Genomic DNA, 16197 nt, shown 5'->3' on the forward strand with positions numbered 1-16197 from the left:
CCTCTTACACTTCAGGGAGGTATCTCCGCAAACAATGGGTGCCAAATGCCGGCAAACCAAGGAACTCCGCCGCAATGCAACAAACGTGGAGAATCTGTCCTTATTCTGCGTCATTCCCATTCTATTAATTGCTGTCCATCTGATATCTGGATGATGAGTATACGCAAATCTGCTCCTCCATCACAAGTGTGCAGTAACAGGATTTACAGAGCTCCAGTGGATTTGGAGCCTGACATCACCGCTGTATCGTGGGATCAGGGAATTTATGTTAATCTGGTAAGCTTTTATCTTGCTGTTCAGATAAATCTGATAAACACACAACTTGATCATAAAGTAGAGCTGGACTCAGATTTCAGCATGTGATGATGGACAATTTGGAATATTGTGCTTCAATCAAATGCCTTCATTCTTGGTCTCTGGCTGGTTTTAATTTAACACTTTGAGGGACAATGGAGTTCAGGTCTCGCTGCAGACACCCCTCGATCAGTTAATGTCCAAACATCTCCCGTTTGAGCGTCCTAGGCAACTAACATTGAGATGGCCTCTTGGGCAGAGATTTCCAAAGGTTCACCACAGTTGCACAAGCCATTGATGAAGCCACATTCAGAGTAATGTGTTCAGTCCTGGTCACCCTGCTATCGGAAAGTTGTTTAGGAAGAAACTGCAGATGCTGGTTTACACCAAAGTTTGACACAATATGCTGGAGTAACTCAGCAGGTCAGGCAACAACTCTGGAGAAAAGGAATAGATGGCATTTTGGGTTGCGACCCTTCTTCGGTCTGAAGAAGGGTCTCGGCCCCAAATGCCACCTATTCCTTTTCTTTAGAGATGCAGTCAGACCCGCTGAGTCACTCCAGCATTTTGTTTCTATTTATAGGAAAGATGTTGTCAAGCTGGAAAGGATGCAGAAAAGATTGACAAAGATGTTCCCAGGACTCGAGGGCTTTAGCTATAGGGAGAGGTTGAGCAGGCTAGGACTTTATTCCTTTGAGTGCAGGAGGATGAGGGATGATCTTATAAGATTTAGTTTGTTAGCCAGAGTAGGGGAATCAAGAACCAGAGACCATAGGTTTAAAGAGAGGGGGGAAAGATTTAATAGGAATCTGAAGGACAATCTTTTTATTACAAAGGGTGGTAGGTGTACAGATCGAGCTGCCGGAGGAGGTTAGTTGAGGCAGGTACTCTCACAACATTTAAGAAGCGTTTACACAAGTACATAAGTTTAGAGGGATATGGGCCAAACGCAGACAAGTGGGATTGGCATAGATGGGGCGTGTGGGTCGGTGTGGGCAAGTTGTGCTGAAGGGCCTGTTTCCATGCTGTATGACTATGACACAACCTTCTGGATGAAGATACTTTTGTCTTAACTCTATCCTGAAAGGCTAACACTTATTTTGTAATGTAGTCTCTGGAGCCTTAACCCCAGTCTCGGGAAACATCATTCTTGCAAACTTATCATTCAAAGATTACAACAACAAAGCACGGAACCTTTTCTTTAACAAGCAGTGTAATGCTGACTGTCTCTAGTGTCTTTTGATGAAGCTCACCAGATTTATTATGTAACCACCAGAAACGAGTATAAAACTTCACAAGCAGATTAAAATAAATCCAGTGATTGATGTCAGAAGATCACTGATTTTGCAGATTAAAGAACTGCACAATAATTAATTTCTAGATAAGGCCAAATTAACTGCAATGTGAATTTCTGTTGCACAAACTTAGATTTCAAAATAAGTCAAAGTTTCATTGAAAAGCAAAGTTATACCAAGCAGTTAAGGCTATGCAGGTTAATGTGACACATGATTTAATTCTGTGGAGTACGCACAAACTAACATTGAACATAATGAAAATGAAGATTTGTTCAAAGGCCACTGGATCTCATTCCTTTCTACATTAAAAGCATTTGACAAAATGTGTTTGAAGTGATCATGACAGTTGGTCACCTTCATAATCTTACAGAAAAACACAAAATACTTATCAGGCTTGATAGAATAAATACTTTGAGAGTTATTTCCCCTTTTTGGACTCTCGAGAATTAATCTCAGAATTAGATGTTCACCAGTCAAGGCTGAGAAGAGAAGAAAGATCTTCACTCAAAGAGACTTGTCGAGGATCAGTCAATATATTCAAACATATTCTCCCTTTGCATTCATTCCATGCATTGAAACTGATAGGTCATTGAATCTGAACTTGGGTCGAACATTGTACTGGGAATTACAGAAGTTGATGATTCACTGCTGGACTCGATGACGAGTTGAATATCAGAGCACGATCAGGAAATTTCTGCCATCACCTTTGGGCCTTCCATGTTTGCACACACTTACATAGAAACATAGAAAATAGGTGCAGGAGTAGGCCTTTTGGCCCTTCAAGCCAGCAACCACCATTCAATGTAATCATGGCTGATCATCCAAAAATCTGTACCCTGTTCCTGCTTTCTCCCCATATCCCTTGATTCCGTTAGCCCTAAGAGCTATATCTAAATCTCTCTTGAATACAGCCAGTGAATTGGCCTCCACTGCCTTCTGTGGCAGAGAATTCCACAGGTTCACAACTCTCTGGGTGAAAAAGATTTTCATCATCTCAGTCCAAAATGGCCTGCCCCTTATTCTTAAATGGGACCCTTGGTTCTGGACTTCCCCAACATGGGAAACATTTTTCCTGCATCTAGCCTTCCAATCCCTTTATATAAAATAATTTTATTTTATATTTCCACATGTGTGGGATTCCTACACGCCATGCCAGCTACAGAAGGAAATGCCACCATTGTCATTTGGAACTGCCCGTGTTGCTCTCCAAAACCCTAGCCATCCTTTTGATTGAATCCCCCTACTGAACTGTAAAACGGACGTCGAATAAGCATTTTCGTCAAATTGAGAATTGAGAAAAGAGACACTACGTATATTGACTACATCAACTACTATAAGAAAGGGAGAGGAATGAAGCGGAACTGTGTGAGAGACAAACCAAAATCACAAGAAACAAAGGAACAGAACTTATTCAATGCCAGCATTCATGGAAAAGTATGCCTTTAAATTCAAACTTGGCTCTGCCTGTTTGAACGTTACGTAGTTCATAGTCCAATGGATAGTCAACAGGGGGGTAAATCTGTAATGAATTTCCATATTGCCATTTAACTAACGGGACTAGAAATTCAAGCCCAAGAGTTAAGCCTGCATTAAATGTTGATTTTGTTAGGTTTGGTTAACATTTAATGGGACTTTGCACAGCCCCAACATTACTCCTTTCTCCAGGGATAAACCAGGATATGAAGTGCCAAAGGATAGCCGAATAAAAATCTATCTATGTCATTGCCTGCGTCTCCCAACAGAGCTGACAGTTTACCTCAAATTGGACTACAAAACCCTTGTGGTTGCAGACATTGCTGTTTAAGATGCAAAGTGCAGTGTAAAAAGCCTTGAACCTTACCAGTTCTTCCCATTCCTATTACAATATCAAATGATCTTCAGACGGTCGATGTAAACAGGCAATTCTTTGTATGAAAGAGTATTGATGTTAGTCGAACAGCTGAGGATGTGACTCTCCGTGAGGTTGAACACACTGCAACCATTTTCAGCCCAGAACACAAAATAAATGGATTGTGGGTACAATTTTCAATTTATTCTGCAGCAACAGTGGAATACTAACGGCAGTACAAGAAGTAACATCAAAATTGAGCCCAAGAAAAGGTCATATTTTCTATTCATCATGATCCGTACTGTACAGAGATAAATATGCAGCAATTGGCTTTAGGGGAACCTTGGAGAGACAAAAGGACCATTTGTAACTTGCTGAGGCTGGTAGTAATAGTGCTGTAGCTATCAGATAATGGTAAATCGACCACCCTGTCAGCATCAATGTTCTGTCCACTGCCCTTTTGTAGGGGGTTGGTATTGGACTGCTGTAGCTTGCCTTCCTGGTGGCAGGTAAATCTATGATGGAAATCTGAATCCCTTGACAGGAATACGAGCCTGATAGTCACTCTTGGGCTCAATATAGAGGCTGGATCAGGTTTGCAACCTGATTGTTTTCTGTTGTACTGTTGTATTGCAGGTACTATCGCAGTGTTTAAGAAATCTTCAAACAGGTACATGGATAGAAACATAGAAACATAGAAAATAGGTGCAGGAGTAGGCCATTCGGCCCTTCGAGCCTGCACCGCCATTCAATATGATCATGGCTGATCATCCAGCTCAGTAACCTGTACCTGCCTTCTCTCCATACCCCCTGATCCCTTTAGCAAAAAGGGCCACATCTAACTCCCTCTTAAATATAGCCAATGAACTGGCCTCAACTACCTTCTGTGGCAGAGAATTCCACAGACTCACCACTCTCTGTGTGAAGAAATGTTTTCTCATCTCGGTCCTAAAAGACTTCCCCCTTATCCTTAAGCTGTGACCCCTGGTTCTGGACTTCCCCAACATCGGGAACAATCTTCCCACATCTAGCCTCTCCAACCCCTCAAGAATTTTACATGTTTCTATCAGATCCCCCCTCAGTCTTCTAAATTCCAGCGAGTACAAGCCTAGTCTATCCAGTCTTTCTTCATATGAAAGTCCCGCCATCCCAGGGATCAATCTAGTGAACCTTCTCTGTACTCCCTCTAAGGCAAGAACGTCTTTCCTCAGATTAGGAGACCAAAACTGCACACAATACTCCAGGTGCGGTCTCACCAAGGCCCTGTACAACTGCAGTAGAACCTCCCTGCTCCTAAACTCAAATCCTCTTGCTATGAATGCCAACATACCATTCGCTTTCTTCACTGCCTGCTGCACCTGCACGCTTGCTTTCAATGACTGGTGCACCATGACACCCAGGTCACGTTGCATCTCCCCTTCTCCTAATCGTTCACCATTCAGGTAATACTCTGCTTTCCTGTTCTTGCCGCCAAAGTGGATAACCTCACATTTATCCACATTATATTGCATCTGCCATGCATTTGCCCACTCGCCTAATCTATCCAAGTCACTCTGCAGCCTCCTAGCATCCTCCTCGCAGCTAACACTGCCTCAAAACGTCATCTGTCCATTCCCTCAAAGCAGTGGAGGAACTCAGTGGGCCAGGCCGCATCTGTGGAGGGAAGGGAATCTGAGGCAACCATTCCCACCTCTCCTTCCAATTTTCTCCACCCCCCACACCAAGCAGTCTGAAGAAGGGTCCTTCCAATTTTCTCCACGCCCCACACCAAGCAGTCTGAAGAAGGGTCCTAACCTAGAATGTTGCCTGTCCGTGCTCTCCAGACGTGCAAGTTACTCCAGGAGATTGTGTCTCTTTGTAAACCAACATCTGCTGTTCTTTGTACCAAGACTAGGCGTGCATTTCACCCGACACGTGCGCTCGGTCCGCCAAGGCCTGCTGGATCTCCCGGTTGCCAACCATTTTAACCCCCTTCCCACTCCCACACTGATCTTTCCTGTCCTGGGCCTCCTCCATTGTCAGAGTGAGGTAACACGCAAACTGAAGGAACAGCACCTCATAGCTCATAGGCCAATGACATGAACATTGAATTCTCCAAATTAAGGAGACACCCCCTCCCCATCTCTTAATCAAGTCCTGGAGTCTGTCCAGACCCCATTTCTTTGTTCCAGCTTTCTCCCCCGACTCCCATCAGTCCAAAGAAGGGTCCCGACCCGACACGTCGCCTGTCCATTCCCCTCCAAGGTGCCGGTAGAACTTGGCAGGTCAGCCATCCGTGGTGGGAGACGGATGGAGAAGTGTTCCTAATATCAGCCCCCCTTGGCCCTGTCAAGGAGCAGACAATCAATAGTACCAGCATCTTCTCATTTCTACTGTACCCAAGTGAAAATGCAAAAAGTGGCCCAAGCTGCCCACACCGACTGCTCACAGTACCAGCTGGCTGCGACTGGCCCCAAATCTTAAAGGCATTTTAAAGTGGGTTTTTTTCAAAAGAAAGTCTTGACACATATGTGCCTTACGTAACAAATAAAGCTAGTTTCTCCTGACCTCACTGTGTTCTTCAGAATTCTTCAGAATAGGACAGGTTTAGAGGGATGTGGGCCAAACGTAGGCTGGTGGAACTAGTGTAGATAGGGTATGTTGGTCGGTTTGGGCAAGTCGAGCCGAAAGACCTGTTTTCATGCTGTGTGACTCAATGACTCTATGTAAGTAATAACTAACACTACCCAAAGCTCTAACTCTAATGCTGATGTTTGCCTTTACCTGGGTGTCAGACGAATGACTGAAGCAGTCCATGAGGAAGCATGAGCTTCACAACTTGGGAGATATTTTATGGAGTAACTCACCATCCCTTCTCTCTTTCCTGTTCTCATCCCACCTAAGTGTTGCACCCATTTCCCCACTATCCCGTCCCAGTCAACCTGCTCCTTTCCACTTCTTGGTACATCATCTCCCATCACCGAGTCCCTCATTTCCCTTTTATTCCCCCCCTCCTCCCTCCCGCCCCCGTCTTTAGCCTCCGCCAGTTCCCTTCCATATATATCCCTCCTTCCAGCTTTATATTTCACTCCTCTCACCCTCTCCTGACACTCTTTTGTCTCCTCTGCATCTCCAGCCTTTTGTCACTTACTCCACCCACCTGCCAACCCAACCTCCCTCACTTGTCTCCACCTATCACTTGCCAGGCTTTGTCCTGCCCCCATCTCTCTTTTCCAGCTTTCTCCTCCCTATTATAATCAGTCTGAAGGATGGTTCCAACCACAAAACATCATCTGTCCATTCCATCCAGAGATGCTGCCTGACATGCCGAGTTACTCCAGCACTTTGTGTTTCCTGCATTTGCACTTCCTTGTGTCTCTGACAAGGGAGGTGGCACGATATGTATTTTCTCAGCTTTCTTCTTCTCCTGTAGCGTGTAGTGTAGTGTGTTGGATGCAGGCCCTGCATCCCTCGTTGGTAGCCTTGCACCCCACTTCCTCATCAACAGTACGAGATGTAAAACTGTGTAGGAAGGAACTGCAGATGCAGGTTTGAACCAAAGATAGACACAAAATGCTGGAGTAACTCAGCGGGACAGGCAGCTTCTCTGGAGAGAAGGAATGGGTGGCGTTTCGGGTCGAGACCCTTCTTGAGACTGATGTCAGGGGGGAGGGAGATACAGAGATAAGGAAGTGTAAGGTGTGAAAGTGGGACAAAGGGAGTGGAAATCAAGGAAAATGTAGAATAGATCATTGTCAGCTGAAAGAAGACAACAACAAAGGAAACAGATAAAATGTACTCGGAGACAGTCAGACTGATCGGAGAACTAGGAAGGGGGAGGGATGGAGAGAGGGGGAAAGCAAGGGCTACTTGAAGTTAGAGGTCAATATTCATGCCGCTGGGGTGTAAACTGCCCAAGCAAAATATGAAAACTGAATGCATTCTCCTTACAATAATAACTTAACACACATGGCATGTGCAGCAACCAAGGATATTAATGAAGTAAAATATTAGAGAGCAGGAACAGCAAGAAATGAAAAAGATAAGCAGCTTGTGCATGCTGCATACAAAAGAAAATAAGGATAAGAAAATGTTACGGAATAAGTGGGATTGACGGATTTGCTCAAAGGTCAGACTTAATGCATTTAAATTATTCATGCTCTGGGTAAGTCTGCAAAGGTTGATGGGTGTTTGCATTTTAAATTAATTTCGATTATGGAGAGGCGATCCTTTGGGGCTTGGATTCCTTTACAGTTGAACCAGTATTTTTCAATAAACTAACACCAGTGCATGATATGAGAGTGTGCACTGATCAACGCCATTGGCCAATCCTTTGAAGAATGGAGCAATCCTCCGAGGTTTGACTTCACAGAATCTTCATTAACATAAGCAATAGTAGAAACAATTCAAGCCCGTGCCTGTTTTTGACGAGAATGGCGTGGAAGTAATATTAAAAAGATCAAAATCAAAGAAAGACAAAAAAAGGGATGTATTCATGAGACGGTAATAGAGCGGCTTGATTCCTCTTTCTTGTGAACATGACAATGTCACCGTGTTCTGCAGGAAGAGAAATAAGTCAAAGACCTTTTATCAGAATCGGCTGTTCGTCCTGAAATGTAGACTGTTTTTCCCTTCCCACAAGTGACGAGACATGCTGAGCATTTCCAGCATTTTCTGTTTTTATTTTAGATTTCCGACGTCTGGTTTTACCATACCATAGTTTTACCATGTCCTTCTGTGGTGTACAAATAAGATAATCAGTTGCCGTTTATTTTTGTTTTAGATTCGCCATTCAGTTTATTTTATTGTCATGTCAAGTCAAGTCAAGTCAATTTTATTTGTATAGCACATTTAAAAACAACCCACGTTGACCAAAGTGCTGCACATGTGTACAGTGAAAAGCTTTTTTGATGTGTTGTCCTATCCGGTCAGCGGAAAGCCTATACATGATTACAATCAAGCCGCCCTCAGTGTACCGATACACGATATAGGGAATAACATTTATTGCAACATAAAGTCCAGTGAAGCCCGATTAAAGATAATCAAGGGTCCCCAATGAGGTAGATGGTACTCATAAAATGCTGGAGTAACAGGCAGCATCTCTGGAGAGAAGGAATTGGTGACGTTTCAGGTTGAGACCCTTCTTCAGACTCAGATGGTGAGAATCTAAGGACCAATTACAATTCTAATACAATTTCCATGGTTACAGGGAAAACAAAATCATTAATACAGGTCACATGCTCAGAAACCAAACCATTAATATAAGTCACATGCTTTCGGGGAAACGCATCAATTTACCTAGAGTGGATTCGAAACTTTTCCTACTTTCACACGCACCCATATAAGGAGTTGTTATTGAGAAAGAAACTTATCTGTTTTACACGAGCAATCTCGCAGCTGCACAACCTTGCTCTACTGTTTAGGACACAGGCTCACACTATCAAGCGAAGGGAGTCATTTAAGAACAAAGAATCCCTATACTTCTCTGTCTACTCCCTATCACTCCTAAAGGGACAAACACATTCCATTCCCAATGATAACATTTCTACCACAAGCATCCATCTTACTGCTTTCTACTGAAAAGAAGCATCCATTTTATATTAGTTAATAGCATAGATTCTCAATGGTAGGTCAGAACTACAGTCTAGTCGGTGATATTGATTTGCTTTTTACTTTGCATTACAACAAAGTAAAATAAGGTGGATTCACACATATATATGGAGTTTCTTGTTCACGTCTTACGTTCTTTCTACAATAGTACAAGTTCATTTCCATTTCTCCATCTGTTCCTATGTTTGCCTTTTATTACAAACATGTATGCAGTACGTCCATTGCACCACTTGGGCTCCTGGTTCAGCCATTCAGTTTGATTCTGGCTGATCGGTCGGTGCCTCAGCCTCCCTAATCTGCTTTAGAACAGTATCTCTCATAGTTGCCTAACAAAAGAATGTTAAATCAAACTTGATGTCGAGCTCACATCAGGTGACTCAGCAAGCTCAGCCTTTATGGAAGAGAGTTCCAGGTTTCTGTTATCATTTGTGTAAAGAATTGTATCGTTATTTTATTCTAAGTGGCTAAGTTCTGACTCTAATGGTATGAATGCTCAGCAAGAATGGTATGATATCTGATTCAAGATTCCCACTAAAGGAAAACAGTTCATCCCATAAATTCATTTCAATGAGATACATCCTCTGGCATACAGGCCATGTTTTTTCAACCTACATTTGACATATTAAGCGAATTTAACACACTTTAACACACCATTAATCTGGTATATTTGAGCTGTATAAGTATTTTCTTGCTGAGCATTCAGAGAACGCATAGTCCAGATTTCCAGATCAATTATTTGGGTGCTGTTTATTCCTATGCACAAATTTTCGGTTCATTGGATATGTGCATCACTCAGATTTAAAAAAAAATTTAAATCAAAAGGAAAGGACCATTGTTGGCAGAGGGAGCAGAAGCAATTAATCGAGAAATGCTTATGCTTCCAGATTTGCCCAGTTGTTCCTTGCATAGGTCTTTCTCCAATTACCTTTGTCTATTTTAAAGTTTAGAGATTTAGATCTTTTAGTGGTTTTAGAGACATGGCGCGAAAACAGGCCCTTTGGCCCACCGAGTCCGCGCCGACTACAGATCACCCCGTACACTAGCAATGTCCCAATAGCCATTTTATTTCTGTATTTGTATTCAAACTCACTTCCCTGTGGCATCTGCGGCCAGATAACAATCTCTCTCAAGTAATTTAGAACCACACTTTTAAGATCCCAGCTTCCTAACATTTGTCCACCATTCCTCAATCCTTGTCCGCAATCCATGTTTTAATCCTTGTATGCAGAAAAAGCTTTACTCTCTCTCCTCCTTAATCCCTCAAACCCTAGACGGTGCCAGATACCCCATTTCCTTTCTCTTCCACCCCCCCCACCCGTCGCTTCCCACAAGATCTCAATCATTCTGAGGCTTTTTGCTATTCAGCGGTCCAGTAGCACCAAACAATCATAACAGAGCTTGGACTGATGGAAGGAGAAGCTAATTGGAGATACAGAAGCTGGGAGGTTGAGCTCCCAGTGCCTCGCCAGTGAGCAAAAGGACAGTGGCCTGGAGGACACCAAGGGCCCTTGCTGTTCCACCCACCTTCCGACTTAAAATGGTGGCAAGTAGAGGCAGGTAGAACAGCAGCTGTCTGCATTCGGGTGAATAATTCTGCCCAATACATGCATTGAACTTGTGAGAGAGCTGAAAAAGTAATGAATTGAGAAAAAAGATAACTACACTTGGCATTGCATGCAATGTGAGAAAGAATGTATCTTTTAAAAGCCGTAATTAGCAAGAAAACTGATAAAACATAAAGTGAATGGTTCAGATTCTTCTAACACTCTGCTTTTCTCTGTGAAATTACTTCTATCATATGGGATTACTGACAATCCGGGGGAAAAAAAATATCAGCTGTTAAAATGCGAGGATAGTATGTTATCTTCAAAATGTAGAGCTCCCTGCCTCAAGACCAATGTTTCCATATTCACAACTCATGCTTTGCTGCACAGAGGATTATATTTTACATGCAAATTGATTCATTCTAATCAATCAGTTCACTTTCACATGCACTCTGCAGTCAAGCTTACTGTGAGAAATGAACATAAAAAATCATGCTATCATTAATCTGTGAAGACGCTTCACTATCGTTGCATATTCCAAAGCAGGGGAGAAGGTTTCAGCGAGGTAGATTAGGCAGGTTGTACTTTCCTTTCGATCATTGCCACAAGTTTAAAAAGAGAGCCGGTAACCTTGAGCATTCACCTATCCCTTGTGGATTGAGCTCTCAGTGTCAGTTGACACACAATGTATACAATAATTCAATGAAAGACGCTCTTTGGTCAAGAGTCAAGAGAGACAAGAGAGTCAAGAGTGCTTTATTGCCACATGTCCCAGATAGAACAATGAATTTTTTAACTTGCAGCAGCACAGCAGAATATGTAACGTAGTGCACTGTAAACAATATAAGAAATGAGAAACAAAAGTTCAGCGTGTGTACAAACACATATGTACGCACACAGGCATACGTACACATAAAAAACCCAAACAAACATTAGTAGTGCAATAGTAACAATAATAGTCTATGTGATTCAGAGCTGGAGGAAATAGCCTGCAATCCAGTTGCAGAATTTTGGTTCATTCTCTAACAATTTCGGAGTTCATAAATCTATCCAAAATCCACTCTTTGAACTGGCCATCCAGCGTATGAAGAGGAATTCCAGATAGCCTTTTCTTTACCTGAAGTTTGCCGTACTTCCAGTTTAGTCTAATCTAGTTTGTCCGATTTACATTTTCAATGTGGTTTACCACATTGTCTACTTTTATAAGGTCACCTTTTGAATGTCTTCCACCATCACGCCTGCAGAAGTCAGATGGAGATGATTTGGAAAGACCTTGTGAGGGACACATCTCAAAACTGCAATGCATTTTTTTGAGCATTGTGCAGTTTGAGATAATTCAAATTTATTTCTGTAGTAGGCATTTTCTGTACTTAATGAAGTCTAGTGAGATGTATGCGTATATGGACCCATCATCTTTTCTATGTTATTGCCCATGGATAGAGAGAGCGAATAAATAAAAATAGATTAATTTTTACTCGGTTGCTTGCTGTTAAATTGTTTAATAACTGATTTATTTTAGCAATAAACTACAAGTTTGCCGCACTATCTGCTCAAGATAATTTAATTTATTTTTTTGCAAAATTGTCATTGTAAAATGAGATGCACATGCAATTGAAGGAACAAAGTTCATGCCAGAGATACCAGCATTTGGCCTAGGTTTTAAGCTCTTAATTCCAGGCCTCAGCTACTACTTCCAGCAGGTGATGTCCGTCTAAGGTCTGCCACATATCAATGGCTGGTTATTAACCAATAAGGGGTAGCACAGTGGCGCATTGATAGAGTTGCTGCCTTATAACGCCAGTGACCCGTGTTCAATCCTAACTTAGTGTGCTCTCTGTACGGAGTTTGTACGTTCTCCCTGTGACTACGTGGATTTGCTCCGGGTGCGCTAATATCCTAAAAAAATTCCAAAGACATATAGGTTTGTAAATTAAATGGCTTTGGTAAAATTATAAACTGTCCCTAGTGTGAAGGATAAAGCTAGTGTACAGGGTGATCGTTGGTTGGCACGGACTCGGTGAGCCGACGGGCTTGTTCCCACAATGTATGTCTAATCTAAACTAAACAAGCAGTTACCAAAGCAAAAGCTAAGACAATCCATTATAACTGAGTGACATCAATCAGTTGGAACAGGAGCATCAAAAAAGGGAACTTCCATTAAAACTTATCTCCTGTAACCAGTTTGATTAAATTACAGAGGTACAAGGAACCGCAGATACTGGCATCTTGAGTAAAAGACAAAGGGCTGGACTAACAGAGGGTCTGGCAGTATCTGTGGAACGGGAATAGACAGGTGATGTGTTGGATCCAGACCCTTCATCAGACTGATTGTAGTGGGGGGAGAAAGTTGGAAAAGAGAGGTGGGGGCAGGGTAAAGCCTGACAAGTAATCAGTGGATACAGTTAAAGGAGCGCTTAGATTGGCAGATACGTGGAGTGAGTGGCGAAGGCCAGAGATGATGAGGCAAAAGGGTGTCAGATAGGAAATGGGGAGCGAAGCGTAAAGTCAGGGGTAAAGTTAGAGGTGACAGGACAAGCAGGGGGAGGGAAAAGAAACAGGAATAAAAAGGAAATAGAGGGATTTGGGAATTGGAGATTAATTTAGGAAGGCGACAAAAGGAGTGGGTTGTTTGGGGTGGGTTCGCAGGTGAAATGGGTGCGCACCAGTTGGGACGGCACAGGAAAGAGAGCAGAAGTAGGAGGAGGCAGCCTCTGTGGAGGACATGGATAGTCGACGTCTCGGGTCAGGACCTTTCTTCAAACTGATTGATTTGCATTGTCACATAGGCAGTGCTCTGAAACACGGCTGATCGAGGATAACAATCTCATTGACCTGCATTGTAGGTGTTTCGATCTTTCTCCTGAAAATGACTCGAACAGTAGTAGGGATCAGTCCATTGGACGATTATCTCCTCCGATTAGTTAACAGGGTGAGTCTAAATTGTTTTCACATTTGCATTTTAATTAGCAAAAGCATCTGCCTTATAATTTGTGCTCATAATTGTCACAACAAAAAGAGTGTCACTTTAAATATTGGCTGGAGTGGAATACATTGCCAATGGGTGGTGCTGTGATTTGACTTGATTATCTCGATAATGAAATAAAAACATTTGTAAATAACCTCCATAGCTTTATTTTAAACAAAGATATGTTTTTCATAGTTTAGGATGTTTTCAGATCTTTATAAACTTCAGAAACCAATGGTAACAGGGTGAGTCTAAATTTCAATTCAGTGATTCCAAACTTCAAACAAATGGATTGAGTCAAGTTGATGTCCTTTTCAGTTTTACCAAACTCCCACAGGCACTTTACCAGTGTGTTTAGTTTAGTTTTGTTGACTTGGATACACAGAGAAGGAGTTTACTTCCAGTTTACTAATAGCTGTATTAAAAAAAAAAGGTTTTTTAATTGTTCACTGGATTTTTGTGAAAAGTGTGTGGGCATTCTTTGAAAATGTAAGGGAGATGCATATCTGGTTTCTGGGTTGAATATCTGGGTTTGGAGCCCACTTTAAATGTAATGGCTGAGGCCAAAAACATCGCGAAAATTCCCACTCTTACCTGACTGTCAAACTGTCGCCTCCAATCTACCTGTCAAATGGCCTGATGGTAAATCTCGATACGTGCCAAGCTACGATACGTGCCAAGATCCACTACGATCTTTGGAAGACTCCTCACAATCATGCCCGCGACATCCCGGCGAACAGTCGCCTTAAAATCGCCAAAGTTGGACAGGCCCTTTAACTATGTAGGACTGACCTCATAAAAATGCATTAGACACGTTTTCAGGATGAGAATGTTAATCTGATGGTGCCAACTTCACCTACATTTAGTACAATTTTGGTGACTTCAAAATAATATTCTACATTTTTATGGGGCTTGAAATTAGGGATGCTAATATCTCCTATTATTTCCCTGAACTAAGGAAACCTAGATACAGGTGTCACCGTCTCTGTAAGAAATCAGTCGTTTAAGCAAAAATGAGATCTCTTGGAATCATAGAGTCATACAGCATAGAAACATGCCTGACAGCAGAGTGACCAAAATTGAGCACAATCTTCCAAATGTGGCCTCACCAACATCTCGTACACCCAGGAACTGTGATAATTTGGAATTCTGTACCTTAAAGGTTCATGCTATGTCATGTGTATATTCAAGAGAACTTGGAGGTGCAGTTCAGATAGAAGATCGGCCATGTACTTGATAATCGGTGGCGTGTGCACAAAGGCCATAAGGTCAACATTACTCCATTTATTTTGTCAATATGTTCCAGAGATGACTTCAACCAATAATCACTAACTTGTTACTGAAACATTTTCACATTCCATGATGAACTCATTTTCATTTTCATTCAATAGATTCATTATAATGCCACTCAGCTCCTGATTACCTCTTAGTAAGTCTCATTCGATGTCACGATGTGCTTGACTGCTCATCTCAAGCAACTCTAAAGATTATCGATCCATATTTGTATGCAGGAAAATACTGCCTACTCTTGCGCTGGCGAGGGAGACCAGGGCAGTGTCCATGGTTCAGATAGCATCATTTGCTAATAAACCTTAACCAACCATGTGAATTAGCAGGCACCTTCTCTGTCATTGTTTGCCTTAGCTGTAGTTTAGATTAGCTTAGTTTAGAGATACAGCATGGAGGCAGGCTATTTGCCCCACCGAGCTCATGCTGACCAATGATCACCCGTTCACGTTCTAACCGACACACTCAGGACAATTTACATAAGCCAATTGACCTACAATTCGACACGTCTTTGGTATGTGGGCGGAAACCAGAATACCTAGAGAAAACACACAGGGAGAACGTAAAACTCAGTACAGACAGTGCCGGTAGTCAAGATCGAACTTGAGTCTTTGGCACCGTACAGCAGCAACTCTAACACTGTACATATGTACAAAAGAGAAGGTGCACTGTATACAGAGAATGTAAAGAAGCTTTTATGCAACTATATGAATCTCTTTTTTTCAGGTAAAGCTTACCCTCCTGAATTCTACTACGATACACCCAACCCTCTTTGGCAAAACCGAGCCCGAGTCTATTCCTACATGCTGCAATGGACCCAGATGAATCCTAACGCTGTTGACCGTATCCTAGCGTATCGTTTGGGCATTAGGCAGGTATGAAAATTTGATGCTCTCTTGTCACCTGAAGAAATATTTGTACCGATCCTTACGAACCTCCCTTTTTAAACACTGTGATGTTGACCAGCTTATGCGTACGCTGTTAATTTGTTTGGCTGCTGTGTGACTATTCTTTGATGTGACTGACGGGAGTTTAAATATTTAATGTGTAAACAGTACATTATTTTGGTACACGAAAGTTGTTGTGAAGAGATATTGTGACCTCTTGTACACGCAGCAATAAATAATCTGTGGAATTCTCTGCCTCAGAGGGCAGTGGAGGCCAATTCTCTGAATACATTCAAGAGAGAGCTAGATAGAGCTCTTAAGAATAGCGGAGTCAGGGGGTATGGGGAGAAAGCAGGAACAGGGTACTGATTGAGAATGATCAGCCATGATCACATTGAATGGCGGTGCTGGCTCGAAGGGCCGAATGGCCTACTCCTGCACCTATTGTCTATTGTCTATTGTCTATAACATCGCAGTTGCAATGGCATCGCTACCACATTGATACTTG

The 16197-nt window shown here is 42.3% G+C and overlaps 1 protein-coding gene across 2 annotated transcripts in view; it reads left to right on the top strand.

The window, feature by feature from the left end:
* The window catches only part of mdga2a (MAM domain containing glycosylphosphatidylinositol anchor 2a), a 712576-nt gene that overhangs the window by 519185 nt on the left and 177194 nt on the right, over positions 1-16197 (top strand). For both annotated transcript variants that reach the window (XM_078406708.1, XM_078406709.1), the window contains exon 10: positions 15529-15677. In XM_078406708.1, the coding sequence (XP_078262834.1) occupies positions 15529-15677 (149 nt within the window). The remainder of the gene's footprint in view (positions 1-15528; positions 15678-16197) is intronic.

The sequence above is a fragment of the Rhinoraja longicauda genome, chromosome 10 (genome assembly GCF_053455715.1).
Source record: "Rhinoraja longicauda isolate Sanriku21f chromosome 10, sRhiLon1.1, whole genome shotgun sequence".
NCBI classification, from domain to species: domain Eukaryota; kingdom Metazoa; phylum Chordata; class Chondrichthyes; order Rajiformes; family Arhynchobatidae; genus Rhinoraja; species Rhinoraja longicauda.